We start from the raw sequence: 21,012 nt of genomic DNA, 5'->3' as shown, positions 1-21,012 counted from the left end.
ATAGTAAACACATGAAAGCAATTCAAAAACTATTGCATTCCACCACAAGCGGTTCATAAGAAAAGACAAGTGACATACCAACCATTGAAAATTACCTCTATGGTCGAGAGCGATGATCTTCCCTTTTTGTTGTTGATATTTCTACACGAAATCAACAAAATATATAATTACCTAATCCATGCTACAAACCATGATTTAGTTATAGAAAAAGAAAAGATGATCATATGAATTCCCATGCAAAATCAACATCAATGAAATTTGGTGAAAGATAAACAACACAGTCACATGTTAATTTCAAAAATAAAAAAGAGAAGAGAATACTTACAATGATATGAGCTTGTTTTCAGTTCTCATTTTCTCTATGCCCTTTAAATAAGTGGAGGATGGTGCGAGGGAAAATGAAGAGATGACCACAAATACCTTGGGACTATTGGTTACAAAAATTTATCACCAATATTTAAGTTAATTAATGGTTTGCATCCCAAAAGATTTTTTATTGATCGTTTTGCCTTTGATCTTCTTTACACGGTCATTTGATATTATTAATTGTATTAGTGTTAATATAATTTATAGTAATTCTTTAATATGGCAAATAAGTGGAGGATGGTGTGAAAGGAAAATAAAGAAATGACCCCTATATTAAAGATAACTAACTATTTGCATCACAAAAAACTTTAATTTATGGTTGTATATCTATACATATATAAAAGTTGAGTTTTGGGGGCATTTTGGGAATTTAAAATTTTGGTTTGGGATAATAATGTGCCATTATAAATATTTAAATGAAATTATAATTTGTACGGTTTTTATTGTTGTTATTTAGCTTTAATGACATTATCATTAGATTAGCCGGCAGTTTTTAAAAAAAACGCCATATTGATATTTAGCCATATCATTTAATTAGGAATATTTGAATTGTCGTTACTTTTTATAAATGATAAATATGGCTACTATTTGCAAATAAGTACTATAAATATAATTATCATCACTTTAAATCTTACATTAAATATTTGTTCATATAGCAGGCTACTTATATTCCCGATATTGAAATTTTATTCAAAGATATAAATAAATTACTTTTACGTTTAGATAAGTTAAAAAAATATCTTAATTATATATTATAAAGTAATTAATAGCCAAAATTTGAAAATGGAAACTTTCACGGATAAGGGCAGCCAAGGGTCCTTTATCCCACCACTCCATTTTCATACTACTTTTATTAGTCAATTATTTGAAAATTAAATAGCTGCGCATTGATCACCTTTTGTTATTGCTAATTGCATTGATCAACGTTACCTTTGCCAATTAATTTCTTCATACGTTCCCAGGCTTTTCTACTTCCTACACAATCGAACCATTAATTTCTTTTATGGCTAGCAATTTTTTTCTCCATAAATTTTCTCACTTATTGAATCATCACACATCATAAAACAATTTCCCTCTCATGACTACAAATGTAAAAAAAAATGGCTTTCTCCACCTCCAGAACCTCTATGAGATTCTGACTAAATGAAAATTAACACTCTTTTTCCTCCATTAGGTATTAGGAATTCTCCAACGTATCATCATACTGGGGTTTTGAATCATTATGCTAAGAGTCTCTTATATTATCTTGCAGGTATTAGGATCTATTACATTGACGATGTTTGGTGACTTTACAACTAAGGCTACAATTGTTCAAGCCGGGCATGCAGCAATATTGATAATCTATACATAATGATGAAGGTTAGCTCTAACTCTAATGCATAGTATTATGTAATTTTGATGTAGCTTTCCATTGCTTATTATCTACTATGTTGGTTGAGTTATCCTATGCAGTTCTCATGTTAAAACATGGTTTGGTTTGTAACTTTATATAATGGAAGGGAATGACTTGGTTGTGAATAATGAAATAACTCTACTCATATCCCTCACTAAAATCTTTTGAGCTTACCACACTAGATTGGTCGGAATCTAACAGTCTCTTTATAAACTTGGACATGATCCTATTTTCTTTGTGTTAATCTATTAATAATATTTATATTGCACCCTTAATTTGTTTTTTGTTTTTTTTTATCTATTTGTGATTGGAGACTTGTTTTTTCTCTCTTATTTATATTGCCCTTAATTTGTTTTCTATACATATATAAAGGGGGAGTTTTGGGGTATTTATGGAATTATCATTTAAGCTTAAATATATAATTTAAATACTACAATCTAGACATTTAAGAATAAAAACTTTCTCACATTTTTTATTTATTTGTGTAGTAATTAGAGAAATGAAAAGGTTCCCATGATCTCCTTCCACAACTCACGCCATTATTTATGTAGTAACTAGAGAAATGAAAAGGTTTTTATGCATTTGTGTAATAATTAGAAAAATGAAAAGGTTTTATTTATATAAAACAAGTTACGTACATGATACACTCTAAGAAAAATCAATCTATTTAGTAGTATTGTTGGAAAATGATGGTTTCAATTAATTTAATATTATGTGGTGTTTAATTTTCTTTTATGTATTTTCTTGAATATTGTTGTGTTCGATTTATGGTTGGAAATGTTTCGATACTATGATCCATTACTAACATTACATTATAATCATGCATATGTTTCCATACTAAATTATCTAATCTAACAAAGCGTGCGAAAAAATCAAGCGGTCAAATTTAAAAACAATGTGCTTTGTCTCTTCACTTCCACTTGAATAATTTGAAAGGTCACAAGATATAAAGGATATTTATTATTAATTTAATTTACAATAAATAATACTATACCATTGAGTTACTATCAAATCTTCTATAAATACCAATTCTATTAATAAAAAAAAACTATTTCAGTAAAGATGCTTCTGTCCGTCAAATCATGTGGAGTATTATCTTTCTCTCCCAGCTATTTAATCTAATTTGTGTTTTTAATTATGTTATTTTACTTTTGATGTTTATCTTATTTTAGTTTCTTATCTTTCCTTTTTATTACTGTATTTTATTCTATTCATTATATTATTGCAACAATTAAAAAATATATGTGGGCAACTATTTTGTAAAATCTTCACTTATTTTTGCAGGTATACTTTTGCCTTGAGAAAGCTTCAAAAGTAACAATTCTGCACCAAGATATGAATCCACAACCTGTTGGTTTGAAAAAATAGATATTATCATATGGGAAGACATAGTTTAGTTGGAGATTTGCGGCTATTCAGTTTTACCTTACTTAACTCGTAGAATTATCGCATCACCGATTACTCAATATGTATGAAATTATAAACAATTCAAGATATTGACAGACTGGTTTACCTCTCTTGCTTTCATTCTTGCTTTCAAGAACTACATTACTGCTTTCATACTTGCTTTCAAGAGCAACATTATGAAGTTACAATTTTTCTTATATGCAATTTTTCTTAGGCATATTAGAATTTCATTGGCTAGTGAAAAAAACTTGAATTTCATAAAACAATTAAATTGAAGCATGGAATTTGAAAACCTGCTAATAATGATCCATTGCTTTCCACGTCTATTGCTTGCGCAACATGAAGCATGGAGTTTGCGAGAAAATTAATAATATAATACAAATTTATTTAATTCAATCAGTTAATTTTCTTTCTCATTTTTAGCGTCTTTTCATATTTCATTACTTTGATTAATAATAAAATATAAAATACAATCCAGTAAAATTTAACCGTAGTTAATAACGTATTGATATAAAATTTAAAATTGCCAATTTGTGGGGTTTTAATATTGAGGAAATTAAAAAGTTTTATTTAATTCTAATCATTAGTGGACAAAATGAAAAGTTTTGGTTTTTACTGAATTTTGATTGAGGTTTCAACATCCCCATGATATTATATTTACGGAGATTTAATATTGCCATTGATTGGTATTTATAAGTATGAGGAATAACGACCTTTTGTTGTATGAGTATGCGGATTAACCGAAAGGTTGTAAAGTAAATTCTGAGATTATTGCTTCAATGGCCTTCCATTTCATTTTCCAAAATTTATTATACATTTATTCGTTACTCATTTCATACAAATACAATGGCGGAAATTATTGTCATTCATTTTCCAAAATTTGATAACATTTACGTAACGCTTAGTTTTTAATTTTTGAGAAATTAAAAGGTTTTAAAATTTTTAATAATTGGTGAAGAAAGTGAAAAAGTTTTGAGGAGTTATCTTCTATTTTTTGGACTATAAATATATGACATTTGGTAATTTATCCACTTACATATTTTTTTTCATCACGTTTTTCACTCCCTCCATATTTTCCATTACTCTTCTTGTTTAACATGAAGTTATGATATTCTTTTTTATTTTTTTCTATTATTAAAGTTTGTTTTAAAGTGATTAACAAAGTAAAATTGAATTGGGACGGAGGGAGGATTTTATTTATATTTGGCTCATTTGTTGGTCATGATGAGTATATTTTAACGTTAAGGGTTGGTAAATAGGAGATGGTTTTTGAGGGCAATTTAGGTAGCTGAGAAATGTTAATGCCATTAAGAAATATTGTAACAATATTATTACAAAGCCTGAAGCAAACCTCATATTATTGTTGAAATGATTCTCCACTAATACACGACTCCACAATCATTATAAAATTAAGATAGTAATAGTAACGTAACGACTAAAATTTTATTAGGATAATTATTAATGCATTACCCGGAATTTATGCAAAGGTTATTATATAATTCATCTATTTAATATTGTAACTGCCCATCATGAAAAATTGACCGTTAATTAGTAATTCGAGTCTACATGAGTATAATAGGTTAATTAGTAATAGCTTGCATTAAAAACGGTCAATATTTAAATTAGTAATTTGAGTGCCATGAATCAAATCAATAGTGATGCCCATTCATACGGTTACATTCATACAATATAAAAAACATAAATTGAATTTAAATGGCATTCCTATACGGCTCTTCTTGCATGCCCATTTAAAAGTAATAAAAATGGCATTCACCTATTGTTGTAACGTAAAAGTTAATACGTATATATAAATTAATTTTCAACGTAAATTTAAGGATACAATGATGCTATAATTCCATCAATTCAATGTATACTTTTTTATCTATAAATATGTAGAAGTATTGGCTAGCTTATAATTTACTTTCTCACTTGCTCACGTTGCATCACGAATTCCATGAAAAAATAAGATTTTTTTTTCTGGTATGGTTATTATTACCCTTTACCAATAGTAGTGCATTCATATGAATCTATTGTATGCATTTTTTTGTATGATTATTATATTCCTAATATAGTGATCTTGCCATAGGAAAAAAGCTTGATACCATTGTAATCTAAACCTTAACATTATTATTATTATTTGATTATTAACATTATCCCGACTTCTATTTTTGTAGATATTATTGGAGTTATCGTTGACCCTGACAAGGTTACTACACAATCTAATTCTCAACTCATCTAGATTAAGATTGTTGATTCGCGGTGAGTGTTGAACCGTCATTTTATTTTTATTTTCTATTTGTTGTACGATGTGGGAAAATATTGTAGATTCGACACTTATCATAAGAACCCTACAAAACTTTTCACTTCCTCAATGATTAAAATGACAAGTCAAAAGCTGAAAATCTCCAATTTAGTAGCATATGAAATGTACAATTAATTCACACAGATTTTTTTACATTTAAACGGCATCTCGACCTTCTCAATTCCAACCGTTCTCTTTCATAATTTTCAAAATAAATAATTACACAAGTTATGTAACTGAAGAAATCTTTTAAATAAATTTACTATCACCATAGTCCTATTGTAAAGCACTTTCTTGATGTGAGCATATAAACAGATTTACAGACAAGATTCAAGTAAAAAACCTCCACTATCAGTAAGGATTATCAAGTAGGCCGACCCAGTGTAAGATATCGAATACAGATCTAAAACCCTCAAAATTAATTCACACAGATTTTTTTACATTTAAACGGCATCTTGACCTTCTCAATTCCAACCGTTCTCTTTCATAATTTCCAAAATAAATAATTACACAAGTTATGTAACTGAAGAAATCTTTTAAATAAATTTACTATCACCATAGTCCTATTGTAAAGCACTTTCTTGATGTGAGCATATAAACATATTTACAGACAAGATTCAAGTAAAAAACCTCCACTATCAGTAAGGATTATCAAGTAGGCCGACCCAGTGTAAGATATCGAATACAGATCTAAAACCCTCAAAATAGAATAAATGATCAACAAAGTAAAATTGAACTGGGAAGGACGGAGAATTTTATTGATATTTGGCTCATTTGTTGGTCATGATGAGTATATTTTAAAGTTAAGGGTTTAGGATTTAGGTTTCGAGGTTTGGGTTTTTAGTGTATAGGATCACTATATTGCAATGAAATGAAACTCGATAATTTATAATTTCTATCTCTATTAGTGGATAATTATTATGTGATCAAGATTTAGATGTTTTGAGTATTACTATAAGTTATTAATTAATTATTTTATATTTATGGTGTTTCAGTATTAAATTAGATAGGTTATTGTATTATAGTTGTTCTACATATAGTATATTTAAAATAAATTAAATATATCTTCATGTACACGTTACTATTATTTGGACTATAAAAATTTATTGCATTTAAGTGCTAAATCCACTCACTCACATATAATGTTTCATTCGATTTACAGCGAAACTATGTCTCAATTTTATGTAATTTTCTGTTTTTTCAAAATAATTGTTTTAACTTGTGGTTAAGGATTTTTTTTGTTTTGGTCTATTAATATCGTATATTGTTTGGCAACAACAAATACACTCTTTCAACTCAAATTTTCCATCACTATTCACTCTATTCATTAGATTATCATGTTTGTATTTGTTGTAGGTGAAGATTTTTTTTTGTCTATTAATATAAACATATGTAGTTTTATTTATTATTTATTATTTTAAATTATTGTGTTTTACGTACAGTTTCACATTTTTGTTCAGAATAATTTAATATTATATACACATTTTGAAGGAAAATACAATGTACCGTGCATCGCACGGGTACACTATATATGAGTTAGGGATCATGATTTTTCATGATCTTTTTAAAGTTGTAATAGAGATCTAAAAGTAGTATAGTCAAAATATATCGGAGTATGTATTTGCGTTATTTAAATGTCAAATTGATTGAGTTTTATGTTTTTTTAAATTCTTATACATTTTCTTAGTTTTAGATTTTGTACAATTATATCATTTTCCATTTCAATTAATTAATCGATATACCAAAAAAATAAATGAGACACATATTTCTTATTAACGTTGTTTCACTATTGAAGTACACGTGTTCTTGATTATATATTGTTGTGTTTGTAGTTTTTGCATTAGATATAAAAAATATTTTAGTCACTGTTTATAGGTTATATTTAATGAATGATTATTTTTATATTCTTACTTTTCATAATAATTTCATAATATAATTTTGAAGGAAATACAATGGGTCGTGCATATAATTGCTATAAAATACTGCTATGTCTTAATGAGGAAAGTCAAATGTTTTCCCAATTGTTATGATATAAAGATAACTAACTATTTGCATCACAAAAAACTTTAATTTATGGTTGTATATTTAATCTAATTTTAAGGTTTTTTGCATGCATATTTTTATCAAAGTCCTTTGCAATTAATTTTATTATAATATTTATAATGACCTTTTTGTTATTTTTCTATAAACTCCCCTTTTATATATGTAATGGAATGCCACACAAGATTAAAAAAAAATTATGATTAAATGAACATAAATTCAAAGGCCGCACCACGGAGGACTCGAACCCGAGCGCGGCCTTTAAATTATGTTCATTTAATCATAAAAAAATTGGAACGTAGGAATGTTGTTCGACCAAAATATTCCGGTAGGAAAATTTCACAAAACTTTACAATTTAATTATTTTTTTTTGAATTTAACAAGGAAAAATATAAGTTATCCCAAGTTAGTAATATTAGCAGCTATTACCCCTATAAATAGTACTACTCCACTACTTTCATTAGTAAATAGTAATCAAGCCATATATGGGAGTACTATACCACAACAAATGTTATTGTGCCTAAAACACATAAATTAATGATTGAAACGCAAATCAATTATTTTCTTCTTTTTTTGTATGCTATTTTTATTTTTACTGTTATATAAACTAAGATCAACAAATTTAAATATGATTTTTATTATAAAATACCAAATCAATCACAATATGAATAAACGGTGTTTGGAGGATTTAAATTAGATGAAAAAAACATATAAAAACATTTCAAATTAATTAAAGTCAAATAAAATTATTAAAATAAGCAGAATTCATAAATGCTAATTGAAAACACATAAAAATAAACAAAATGAAAATAATCAGATTGTGATGGTAACCCCATATAAATCTGTGTTTCATTAATTAACTAGTATTTACACCCGTGCTATGCACGGGGCATATAATTTTTAAATAATGAATATAAATTTTAATGAAATATAGAAACTAAGAATTAAAAACAATATAAAGATTTACAAAAACATAAATGTGATTATAAATAAAACATTTATAATAAATGAAGAATTTACTCATCAACTATAAATGAAATATTTCATATTCGGCAATCAATTTTATACACTTTTAATTTATGATATAAGTGGAGTAAAATAAATGACAAATATGAGATGTATGACTAATGATCAAAGAGTATGAGTTAGTTAGAATAAGATACACAAATAAAAAAACATGTTATTTGAGTAGAGATTAAAGAGAAAAATTACAAAACAACAACAAACCAACCAATAGTTCATAAGTTTTGAAAAACTTCTTTGTAAACAACATTAACAGTAGCATCGCTTCTATTATCATCTTCATCTCCACAAACTAAAATCTTGAGACCTCTACGACTCAGAAAAAATTTGTGGTAAGGGCTGCACAATATATACATACTTCCTTTGTCAGCGAAGAATTATAATTTTATTTCCTTTTCGCTTCATCCATATATAATGATCTCATTTTACTCTTTTATTTTAGTAAGTGAACTTCACATTTCACTAACTTGTCTCAATCACAATATGCTACTCCCTCCGTCCTAACTAAGTTTTCTTTTTGGGATGTTCCAACTAAGTTGAGTCGTTTCCTTTTTTTTGACTAAAAAAGCATCCAGTCACTTTTATTTAATTCCATCATCTACTTTACTTTCTCTTTATCTTTCTTACTTTATTTCTCTTCTACTTTTTAACACAATTTCTTAACCGTCGTGCCCAAAAGTTTTGACTCAACTTAGTTAGGACAAAGGGAATACTATAAAAGTATAATTTATATTTCATACTAATCCAACTGAATAACTCAAAATATTGAAATTTAAAAACAATAATCAAACTTTATTTCTGATATATGCTAATTTAAAACTTTTTTACAAATTTAAACATTAGTGAAACATTTTGTATGTATGGTGTAATTACCCCTCAGTATAGACTAAAACCTTTAATCATTCATGGACTCGTTACTCTTGAAATTGCAACACATAATTGTCAATGACTAAAAAAATGACTTTTAAGAAATAGGCCAACATGAGCAAACAAATACAAAAATAAATGTTTTTCACAATTAATATATTCGTTTTTGCCAAATTTAAATTCAATACAGGAAAATATATCTAAACATGAAAAAATAAACTAAGAAAAATTAAAAAATACTTGAAAATTTTATCGTCCCTCTTGAGTTGAAGTAACACCAAATTTACGATCTAATATAAAGAAAATAACGTATAGTATGCGTTCGTATTAATAAAAATGTTAAGTGTGATGCAATATTGTTCTTGGTTTGATATTGATATTAATTTAGTTTCACTTTTTTTATCATTATTATTTGGTATTTTATTAATTATTATTTGGTTTAGCCAAATTTTATTTCAATATGAGATAATATAGTTACATATTCCAATATTTTGAAAATTCTAAAAGGAGAAATATGAGTAATCAAAGTTAACTCAATTCTAACTATATACTATGAATTAAATTACTTAGTAAAAAAGACTTCAAAATTTTATTTTCCCTCTTGAGTAGAAGAAACATCACGTATACGATCTAACATCACGAAACTAACACATAGCATGTGTTCGTATTAATAAAAATGTTCTTGTGATGCAATATTGTTCATTGTTTAATAATAACATTAATTTAACTTCACTTTTTATAATTATTTTGGTTTAGCCAAATTTAAATTTAATGTATACATATTTCAAAATTTTGGAAAGTCTAAAAGATAGAAATATAAGTAAATCAAAGTCAACTCAATTCTAACTATATATATAGACTTAATTATTTATTAAAAAAAGTATTTAAAAAATATATATTATACAAAGTCCAATAAATAAAAAATGCAAATTAAAAACTGTATTTAATCAAGAAAGATACTATAAATTGATTACATAGTTTTATAAGAAGTACTAAAAGCCTACTAAATCAAAATGACCAAAAGGGCAAACAAAATAGCTTCACAATTTCCTGCCAAAAATGGCAAATAAGTCTTTTCATTCAACTGGCACTTTAGATTATGATTGATAGATTATTCTACAAAAATATAGCAACATGGATCATAACAAATCATTTTATCTTACTTAACCATTTTGATTTAAGCCCAGAAATAATTAAATTCGAAATCGGGCCTCACATTCACCATGCACTGCAGCCCCAATTTATTTAGAAGTAGTTGGACTCGAATTTATATTTGCATAGCCCAAATAATTGAATCATGAGTCCAAATAAAGAAACCCACATTCAAATACCCTAGGTCTTCTTCTTCCTCCCTCGTTCACCAAAAAAAAAAGACTCTCCCTTCCTCCCTGCCTTGTCGCCGCCGTCTCCGGCAGCGTCCCCTTCCCCCTATCGTCTCTCTCTCCCTCCCTTCTCTCCCTCTTTCTCTCTTCTCTCTTCTCTCCAGCCTCGCGCCGCCGCCCCCCTCTCTCTCTCTCTCTCCCGGTCTGCCGCCTCCGCCACTGTGTATGCATAGGCGGCGGCTGCGCCGTCCTCCTCCCGGCAGTCCGGCCGTATCCGGACAGCAGCAGTCTGCACTCTCTCTATCTCTCGGTCGGTTTCTCTCCCCCTTCACCGTACCGCCGCTGCCGCTGCAGATCCGCCTCTGCCGCCGATCTACCCCCGCCGCCCAACTTCCACTCCATCACCTCCTTCCTCTCCCACTCCTTCTTTCTCTCCCTCGGCTCTGTCGCTGCCGCCACTGTGCTTGCACAGGCGGCGGCCTCGGCCTCCTTCGCACCTCGCACCGTCGGGCGCCGCCACTGCAGACACCCCTCCCCCGCCGTACATCATTTTTCCGATAGGTATGGTGAGCAGATTTTGTTTTTCCATTTTTCTCTTTGTTTTATTTTCTAAAGATTTAATCTTTGATTTCAAGGTTTGGTGTTTAAAAGTGTTTCAAATCTTCTTCAAGAAGTTTGCATTTTGTTGGACTATTTGAGAAGCCACTATTGCTCTATAGGGTTGCCTTTTTTCTATCCAATGGTTGTCATTTCTCAAAATGACCAAAAGGGCAAACAAAATAGCTTTACAATTTCCCGCCAAAAAGGATAAAAATGTCCTTTCATCAAACTGGCACTTTAAATTAGTATAGATTCCTGTATTTTAAATGGTACCAGTAAACACTTAGAGCATCTCCAATGCCGGCGTCAAAATCGCGACGCCGATTTTTCGCCGACGCCGGTTCTGACGCCGAACCATTGGAACCGGCGTCGGTGAAATCGGCGTCAAAATCGGCGTGGCCATGCCGATTCGCGCGATGACGCCGGTTCCGACGCCGATCCTCACGGCGCCATTATGGGTCCCGGATCGGCGTCAAACCGGCGTCAGATTTTATTTTTTATTTTTTTTCTTTTGAAAACACTATATATACGCGCTTTGAACGTCATTTTCATTCGCACCACTTGTTTTAACGAGTACTCTCTCTCTACCTTACTTTCTTTACAAGATCAATTTAAGAAATGAGTAATGCCGGTGGTAGTGGTGGGGATGCGGATGAGTACGAGCGTATGATGAACGAAGAGCTAGATGCCTATACGAGCCGTGAGGTTGATCGATGGATGCAGAGTTATTTGCAGCCGGTGGCACCTCGCCCACGACCAGTTGTCCACCGTCGACAAGTGGTTGATCGTGATCATGAAGCTGCACATCAGCGCTTGTTCACAGATTACTTCGCAGAGGAGCCGCGTTTTAACGCCAACCATTTCAGGCGTCGTTTTAGGATGAGGCGGGACTTGTTTATGCGTATTGTTAACGCTTTGGAGCAGCGATATCTGTATTTCCGCTTCAGGCACGATGCGGCTGGCAGACCCGGCCACACCCCTATTCAAAAGTGCACTGCGGCAATCAGGCAGTTGGCCTACGGCACCGCGACAGACATGTGGGACGAATACCTCCACATCGGTGAGACGACTGCCATCGAATGTATGAAGTATTTCTGTCAAGGCGTGATCGAAGTATTCGGTGATCAGTATCTCCGAAAGCCTACCCCCGAAGATTGCCGGAATCTGCTGCGGATGCACGGGGATCAGCATGGGTTCCCGGGAATGTTAGGCAGCATAGATTGTATGCATTGGGAGTGGAAGAACTGTCCCGCTGCCTGGAAGGGGTTTTACACGACCGGCTACAAGGGAAAAAATCCCACGATGATCCTCGAGGCCGTAGCTGATTACCGGTTGTGGATTTGGCATGCGTATTTTGGGATAGCCGGTTCGAACAACGACCTAAACGTCCTCAACTCGTCGCCCCTTTTCAACGAGCAGTGCCAGGGCGTCGGTCCGGCCATTAGTTTTGTCGCCAACGGCAACCAGCATGATATGGGCTACTACTTGGCGGATGGGATATACCCTAGGTGGCCCGTCTTTGTGAAGACGATCCGGTGCGCATCAGATGCGAAGAAGGCCTACTTTGCGACGCGGCAGGAGTCGGCGCGAAAGGACGTGGAGCGCGCATTTGGTGTGCTTCAGGCTCGATGGGTTGCAGTTAAGGGACCAACGCGTTTGTGGAATGTCGACTGCATTGCTGATATAATGTACGCCTGTATTATTATGCACAACATGATTGTCGAAGATGAAGGTGTACAACTGACTGATTGGGCCAACGACGATAATGAGGCCGGTCCAAGCCACGACATCGCCACCGCCAACGTACGAGGTGGGGTACCTCACGATGAAGAAGCCCTCCTCCAAGCACATGCCGACATGCGTCAGACGGAGGCTCATATTCGACTCCAAAAGGATTTAGTTGAAGAGTTGTGGGCGCGGAGGATTGCAAGGCGTTAGTTTTTATGTAAATTTATGTAATTTTTTTAAATGTAATTTTTTTAAATGTATTTTTTTAAAATTATTGTACTTTTTGAAATTTTAATATTATTATTCGAATTTTCCATATTTGTCTCGTAAATTAAATTCCGTATGCTGATACGAGTGTAAATTAAATTATATAATTGTTATTAGTGATGTGGATAGGTAGTGTGAAGGCTATGTGAGGGCTATTTGATGTCCAGTTGATGTGGCAAGCTGATGTGGCAGGAGAATTGTAGTGCTGATGATGTGGCAGTGTGAAGGCTATGTGAGAGCTATTTGACGTCCAGTCTTATTGGAGATGCTCTTAAGTTGGTAGCCCAATAGCAAAAGGGCCACAAATTAAACTCCGCTAGCCCAGCCCATTACCCATTCATAGCTAGGGTTCCGTTTTACTATAAAATCTTTTCTCTCTCTTCCTCCACTTCCATCTTCCGCTCAAGATCCCGCCGTAGCAACAATGGTATCTCCTCTCCTCATTTCAATTTATCCAATTCCAGTTGTGTTCTAGTATTGTTTATCGATTTCTGAACTACAGGTCAAGTACTCGAGAGAGCCGGATAACATCACTAAATGTAGGCTTATGTTGTTTTATGATGATTTATTCAGCTCTGTTTCTTCTCTCTACTTGTTTGTGATTTTTCTACGGTTGTATTTTTGTTTCAGCATGCAAAGCTAGGGGATCCGATCTCCGAGTTCATTTCAAGGTAAATCTGTCTATTTTATTCGTGTTTGTTATTCGACTCAGTCTGTGTTAGTGATTAACATCTAATTACCTTCATTTCAATTAATTGGTTGTTGTTGCTCATTTTTTCTTGTATGTATCATTTTCCTTGTAAAGAAACAGAACTCTATGTTATTGAATACTGGATTATAACAGATTTAGATTTTTTTTATTTAAGTTGAATATGAAGCATTAAATCCATGTCTGTTATGGGGTGCCAAAAAAATTTAATTTTAGACACAATTTTTTAAGTTGATTGTAAACAACCAATTTTCTCATAATTTGTATTTAGGCACCAAAAATTAGTACCTGTCAGATTGTATTTACTTAATGGCACTGTGCATATAGATTTTGTTAAGTTCGAGATATTTGCAAATAATGTCTTTTCACTGTTTAGAATAGTTTCTTAATAACTGGGTTTTTCTAGGACCTTATAGTGACAACCTGATGATAAAAGCAGGGATCTATTGCCATTTGTGAATTGATCTCTCGTAAACACCAGGCATAAAAGTTGTGCAATGTTATTGGGTGAACCACTTGATATTTTCTAATGATTTGATGGTTCAGTAAACAATGCTACATCCATAATTCTTTCATTTGATAATTTTAAGTAATTCATATAGTGTTGTGGGGTTTGAGCTTTTTAGCTGGTATATGTTCAACCTGATGTAAAAAGCAGTGACCTGTTGCCATTTGTGAATAGGCCTCTCGTAAATTTCAGGGATATAAGTTGTGCAATGTTATTGGGTGAACCACTTGATATTTTCTATGATTTGATGGTTCAGTAAACAATGCTACATATAATATAATTGAAATAAATTTGACCAAGTAATGTATTCTTGCTAGTTATGTTGTGTTTTAGGATTCTATTTTGCATACCCAATTGCCATCCATGTGATCCTGTTTTATGGTGCAGAATTGAATGGTATTTTTCTGTCATGTTGTCTTGAGATTAATCATGAACTAAGTTTCTTAATTTTATGCTTCCAGAACACTAGAGAAACAGCGCATGCCATCAGAAAGCTACCTCTGGTGAAGGCCAAGAGATACTTGGAAGATGTGCTTGCCCACAAACAGGCCATTCCCTTCACTCGTTTCTGTGGTGGTGTTGGGCGAACTGCTCAAGCCAAGAACAGGCACTCTAATGGTCAGGGTCGTTGGCCTGTGAAATCTGCCAAGTTTATCTTGGATTTACTTAAGAACGCTGAAAGCAATGCTGAGGTACACATGCTTCTCCTTGGTTACACGATGTTATCCATTATTCTATTTCATATGTCTAATGATTTATTTATAAACAGGTGAAAGGTTTGGATGTGGATGCACTATTCATTTCTCACATTCAGGTTAACCAGGCTCAGAAGCAAAGGCGTCGCACATACCGTGCCCATGGAAGGATTAACCGTATGTTTGCATATCATTCTCAGCTTTTCCTTTCATAAATGTAACTTTGTGGATATCCTAATATGACATTATTCTCAGCCTACATGTCCTCACCATGCCATATTGAGTTGATTCTGTCAGAGAAGGAAGAATCCGTGAAAAAGGAGGTAACAATCTTATCTTTAATTCAAAGAACCAATTAGCTAAACAATGTTGTATAGTTCCTATATTAGATTAAGTCCTGACCCAATAATGTTATTTCTTGTTACTTCACAGGCTGAGTCGCAGTTGGCAACTAGCAAACCTAGGAAGGCTTGAGATCTAGACTTTATTCTGATCCTATTATATTATAGTTTTGAAACTTAATTTTTTGTCTACTTTGTTTCGAACTAAGTTTTGTTAATCAACCTATGATTTGGATTGTGGAGATTAATGGACATTTTTGTTTGTTTGGTTATGGGTTATGGATCCTAAATAGTAGGAATTCTTCTTGAACTCCTTACCCTAGCTACTCATTTGAATCGTTTCACTAATTCTTTTTTCCCACTTATGTTTTCGTGTTGTCATTTTATCACTAAAATTCATGCATGGTACCATCTTTAATGGTACATTAAAACCTAAATTATATTTGAATACGTAATTAGCTCTATTAGAGTATTTTTTAACCATTTTTATTAAATTTAAACTCATTTTATTATTAATGAAAATACATGAAATATAATTCTACTCTTTAAAGATAAAGACATGTATTTGTTACTCAAAAATAAAAAATATGATTGGATTTGGAGTTCTATTGAAGTTAATTATCTATCTTATTATATGTTTTAGTGTATCATTGGTGATTTAGTCTTTTCTAAAACTAAACCTATTTTTAGTTTTTCAGAGCAGGGTTGCGTTAGTGTGATAACTAATTTACAGTAATAACTAATAACTTTCAATTTTGTTTATTATAATTATCAATACAAAGACACAATTATATCAATACAACATGTAAATTTAAATATCAACACAAAGACATAGGTTTATCAACACAAGAATATTGATAAATTTATGTCTTTGTGTTGATATTTTTAACATACAAAATTGATATCAATTATTAGTTATTACTATAAATTAGTTAGTATTTGATCACACACTTTTCAGAGCATCTCCAACCATTTAACACTAAATTCATACACATTTTAGTATAAATGTCAAATCAAATATGATTTTACTCAAACCATTTACACTAAACTCAAACTTAAAAAAATATTCTCTATATTATGAATTTTTTTACTCACAAAATTTGAAAAAGTTTTTGGTTTTGGTTTAGTGTAACCTAAAGATAGGTATTTTTCCTCAAAACCCAAAAATGAGATTAGTTTTTGAGTACCATTGGAGCTAATTATTCCATTTTAGGTTTTAGTATGTCATTGGAGATGGTTTGAGCAAAAAATACATTTAAAATAAACTTAAATCATTTTTGTTTTTAATATTTTTTAAGTTTGAGTTTAGTATAAATGATTTGAGTGAAATCATATTTAATGACATTTACACTAAAATGTACTCCTTCCGTCCAGAAAAATATATGCACTTTCCATTTTCGTCCATCTCACAAAAATATGTGCATTCCATTTTTGGAAAGTTATATAAATTTAATAATGTAGGTCCCACTATCCACTAACACTACTTTAACTACCATTCTCATCCTCTCTCTTACTTTATTATACAATTCTCCTCCTCTCTCTCACTTTACCAATTTTTTTCTTAATTCCCATACCGTTTCAAATGCACATTTTTTTTGGGACGGAGAGAGTATTTGAGTTTAGTGTATGATTTTAGGAAAACTAGACTACAAAATTCACCCCAATGTTTAAGTTGTCAATTTTGCACAAAATTTATGCAGGATATTAAAATATTTTGTACCTCCATTTAATCTATCATTGACACAAATTAGTTATTTTTTCTATTCATATATAAACTCATTACATATACTATATAAACATGCATTTTATACAGCCATGACTACCTTTGCTTTAAACCAAGCATTTGTAGTTTTAAGCATGTTTATCTAGAAAAAGCTGGGTTGTAATTATCTATGACTAGTTTTTCTTATATCTTGTAAAATTCAAGTCGGGTTCAACGTGCCACGATTAGGCCGGCTTCGCGAACCCTTCAAGATATAAGAAAAATTTACAACCCAACTTTTTCTAGATAAACACACTTAAAACTACAAATGCTTGGTTTCAAGATTTGCAGCCCTTACTAAAATTATCAGAATTTGAGAAATTAATGTGATGGATGATTAATGATTTCATGAAGCTAAACCAGTTCTCCTAAGTACGTGCACAAATTTATAGTATCATAAAGTATATGGTAGTATGGAGTAGTGAACATGCGAAATGGCTGTGGTAAAATTATCTAGATTTTTCATATTATGAGGAAACATAGGGAGTAATATGATGGAATAGATACGCTGTAATAAAATGATTTCTATGCCCATGATGGATTCAAGTGTAATAATGTTAGCTCAATTATTTTTGAAACGTGATTATTCTGAACTCAGGTATTTAATTTTGAGTTCCACTCCAAATTTTGGTATGCCAATCATATTTTTCAGTCTATATTCCAGTCATGTAGAAATTTGATTATACTTTTACGAAACAAGATTACAAAATGCTAAAGCAGATATTAGTATAGTAAGCATCAATCACAGACAAAATTTACCATTTTATATTAATAATCTCATTTGCTGAATTTAAGTTAGTATTTTGGAAAGATGTCGTTTAAACCAAAAGATTTAACACTCCTTCCGTCACACGCTACTCACACTTTTCTAATTCGGCTCGCCCCTAACTATTTGCTCTATGTCAATTTTTAAGTAAGAATTAAAGTATTTTATTAAAATATTAAAATTAATTAAATATTCCTTTATTATATTTAAAATACTAATTTAATTACCCTAATTACTCATAACTATTTTACGGCCTAAAATGAAAAGTGCAAATAACATGGGACAAATGTAATACATACTACACAATAGGGGAGTGTATAGTGTCAACTCAATACTTAATTGTTAACCATAATTAAATAATAGCCATTAGATATTCAAATCTAGGGCCTAGATCATTAGCCTTGAAATGTCAATACGATCAACAAAAAACGTCAATGGGTATTAAGGTCAATTTCCAACAAAATAGTTGTAACTAAGTTTTAAAAAATATCACATAACTTTAAAACGCGTATAACTTTCTTGATTTAAATTATTTTTTCGCACAATATATATCAAATTAAAGACAATTTCATAAGGATTCTAACGAGATCTCACTTGCATATGTTCCGATGTCAAAATTAAAATTTTTTTTTTGAAAGTTTTCAATTTTTTCGTAACAAAGGTCAATATAGTATATAAAATATGTCAATATAATACATATAGAATGTCAATCTTAAAGCAATATGTTGACATTCTCAAAGCATTGTGTTGATATTTTCAAAACACTATATTGACATTTTTATCCAAAACCCTAATTTGATAGTTTTTTTTATCTTTTACGATTTAATTAATAAAAATGAAAATTACACGTGGCAAATTTTAAGCCAATAGATTTCTAAAATCATATGGTCTTAATTTAGTTGTAGTTAGCAATTAGAGAGTGAGTTAGCAATCGATCACCCCCTACATAATAATTCCAAGAGAGTCCAAATTGTGAATGGTCGAATGGCGTTTGAGCTGCTAATAACAAATAGCGAATATTTAAAGTTTAATCGTCAATGATCAAATTATGAAATTCTCTAAAATTAATTAAACTAGTTTTAACCCACGTGCGATGCACGACTAAATATTTTTTTTATCATACGGTTTAAAATTGTTAATTGATTAATACAAGATCAAGTTTTGATTCCGAAAACAAATTGGTGATATTGCAAGTTTTAAAATTGGACGACAGCTTTTCAAACCTCAAAACGGTTTTAAAATTGTATTTTGAAGTATAAAAATTGTGTGTAATATAATATTGTCACAAAATTGTGTATAATCTTTTTTGTATTTTGTATCCATTTAAATTAGTACTATACTTTATCATAGTCGAACTTCATTACATTGCAATATAGTGACCATAATACGCTAAAAACCCAAACCTTGAAACCTAAATCCTAAACCCTTAACGTTAAAATATAATCATCATGACCAACAAATGAGTCAAATATAAATAAAATCCTCCCTCCGTCCCAGTTCAACATTACTTTGTTAATCACTTTAAAACAAACTTTAATAATAGAAAAAAAATAAAAAGAATATCATAACTTCATGTTAAACAGTATGAAGAGTATTGGAAAATATGGAGGGAGTGAAAAACGTGATGAAAAAAATGTGAGTGGATAAATTTCCAAATGTCATATATCTATAGTCCAAAAAATAGAAGATAACTCCACAAAACTTTTTCACTTTCTTCACCTATTATTACAAATTTTAAAACCTTTTAATTTCCCAAAAATTTAAAACTAAGTGTTACGTAAATGTTATCAAATTTTGGAAAATGAATGACAATAATTTCCGCCATTGTATTTGTATGAAATGAGTAACGAATAAATGTATAATAAATTTTGGAAAATGAAATGGAAGGCCATTGAAGCAATAATCTCATAAATATGGCTGTGTGAAACGAATTCGGGTCTGAGTAGGGCCGCAAACCTTATCAGGCTGTGTACACTGGTGGGAACGGGAGCCGTCCTTGCTAGTCGGCCGGTCTCGTGGGCGAATAGTGTGGCCACACTTTCGTCGCACTGTGGAAACATGATGTGATTGTTGGGTTGTTGAGAAAGTGAGTGAGATTGTTTGTCTGGCCAGACTATGAAACTGTTTTTGTCTCTTGAAAGCAAGTATTAAAGCAGTAATGTAGTTCTTGAAAGCAAGAGAGGTAAACCAGTCTGTCAATATCTTGAATTGTTTATAATTTCATGTATATTGAGTAATCGGTGATGTGATAATTCTACGAGTTAAGTAAGGTAAAACCGAATAGCCGCAAATCTCCAACTAAACTATGTCTTCCCATATGATAATATCTATTTTTTCAAACCAACAGCTTGTGGATTCATATCTTGGTGTAGAATTGTTACTTTTGAAGCTTTTTCAAGGCAAAAGTGTACCTGCAAAAATAAGTGAAGATTTTGCAAAATAGTTGCCCACGTATATTTTTTAATTGTTTGTAATAATATAATGAATAGAATAAAATTAAAAACAGAAATTAGATTAAATAGCTGGGAGAGAAAGATAATACTCCACATGATTTGACGGACAGAAGAATCTCTACTGAAATAGTATTATTTTGATTAATAGAATTGGTATTTATAGAAGATTTGATAGTAACTCAATGGTATAGTATTATTTATTGTAAATTAAATTAATAATAAATATCCTTTATATCTTGTGACTTTTCAAATTATTCAAGTGGAAGTGAAGAGACAAAACACATTTTTTTTTAAATTAAATTTGGCCGCTTGTAGCGGCACACTACGCACCTTTGTGAGAAAGTTTTTATTCTTAAATGTCTAGAGTGTAGTATTTAAATTATATATTTAAGCTTAAATGATAATTCCATAAATACCCCAAAACTCTCCCTTTATATATAGGTTAAGTCTAAATTAATCCGTA

At 31.2% G+C, this 21,012-nt stretch overlaps 1 protein-coding gene and 2 non-coding genes across 3 annotated transcripts; all 3 read left to right on the top strand.

Annotated features, from left to right (window-relative positions):
• Positions 1-13,647: 13,647 nt before the first annotated feature.
• Positions 13,648-15,840, top strand: LOC121756820 (60S ribosomal protein L17-2). Its single transcript, XM_042152219.1, has 7 exons — positions 13,648-13,742; positions 13,818-13,854; positions 13,946-13,986; positions 14,994-15,224; positions 15,302-15,404; positions 15,483-15,550; positions 15,660-15,840. Exons 1-7 carry the CDS (start codon positions 13,740-13,742, stop codon positions 15,699-15,701), a joined length of 525 nt encoding a protein of 174 aa, XP_042008153.1. The 5' UTR covers positions 13,648-13,739; the 3' UTR covers positions 15,702-15,840.
• LOC121759802 lies at positions 14,454-14,587 on the top strand. The gene has a single exon (XR_006041746.1). It is a non-coding gene; the product is annotated as a small nucleolar RNA snoR74 (small nucleolar RNA).
• LOC121759801 lies at positions 14,673-14,805 on the top strand. The gene has a single exon (XR_006041745.1). It is a non-coding gene; the product is annotated as a small nucleolar RNA snoR74 (small nucleolar RNA).
• Positions 15,841-21,012: the final 5,172 nt, after the last annotated feature.

The sequence above is a fragment of the Salvia splendens genome, chromosome 12 (genome assembly GCF_004379255.2).
Source record: "Salvia splendens isolate huo1 chromosome 12, SspV2, whole genome shotgun sequence".
NCBI classification, from domain to species: domain Eukaryota; kingdom Viridiplantae; phylum Streptophyta; class Magnoliopsida; order Lamiales; family Lamiaceae; genus Salvia; species Salvia splendens.
This window is presented reverse-complemented; position numbering and strand designations above follow the sequence as displayed.

Excerpts from the sequence above, each read along its gene's own strand:
- LOC121756820 (XM_042152219.1), top strand. Across the intron at positions 15,225-15,301 it reads ACGCTGAAAGCAATGCTGAG|GTGAAAGGTTTGGATGTGGA; the intron begins GTACACATGCTT and ends ATTTATAAACAG. Across the intron at positions 15,551-15,659 it reads AAGAATCCGTGAAAAAGGAG|GCTGAGTCGCAGTTGGCAAC; the intron begins GTAACAATCTTA and ends GTTACTTCACAG.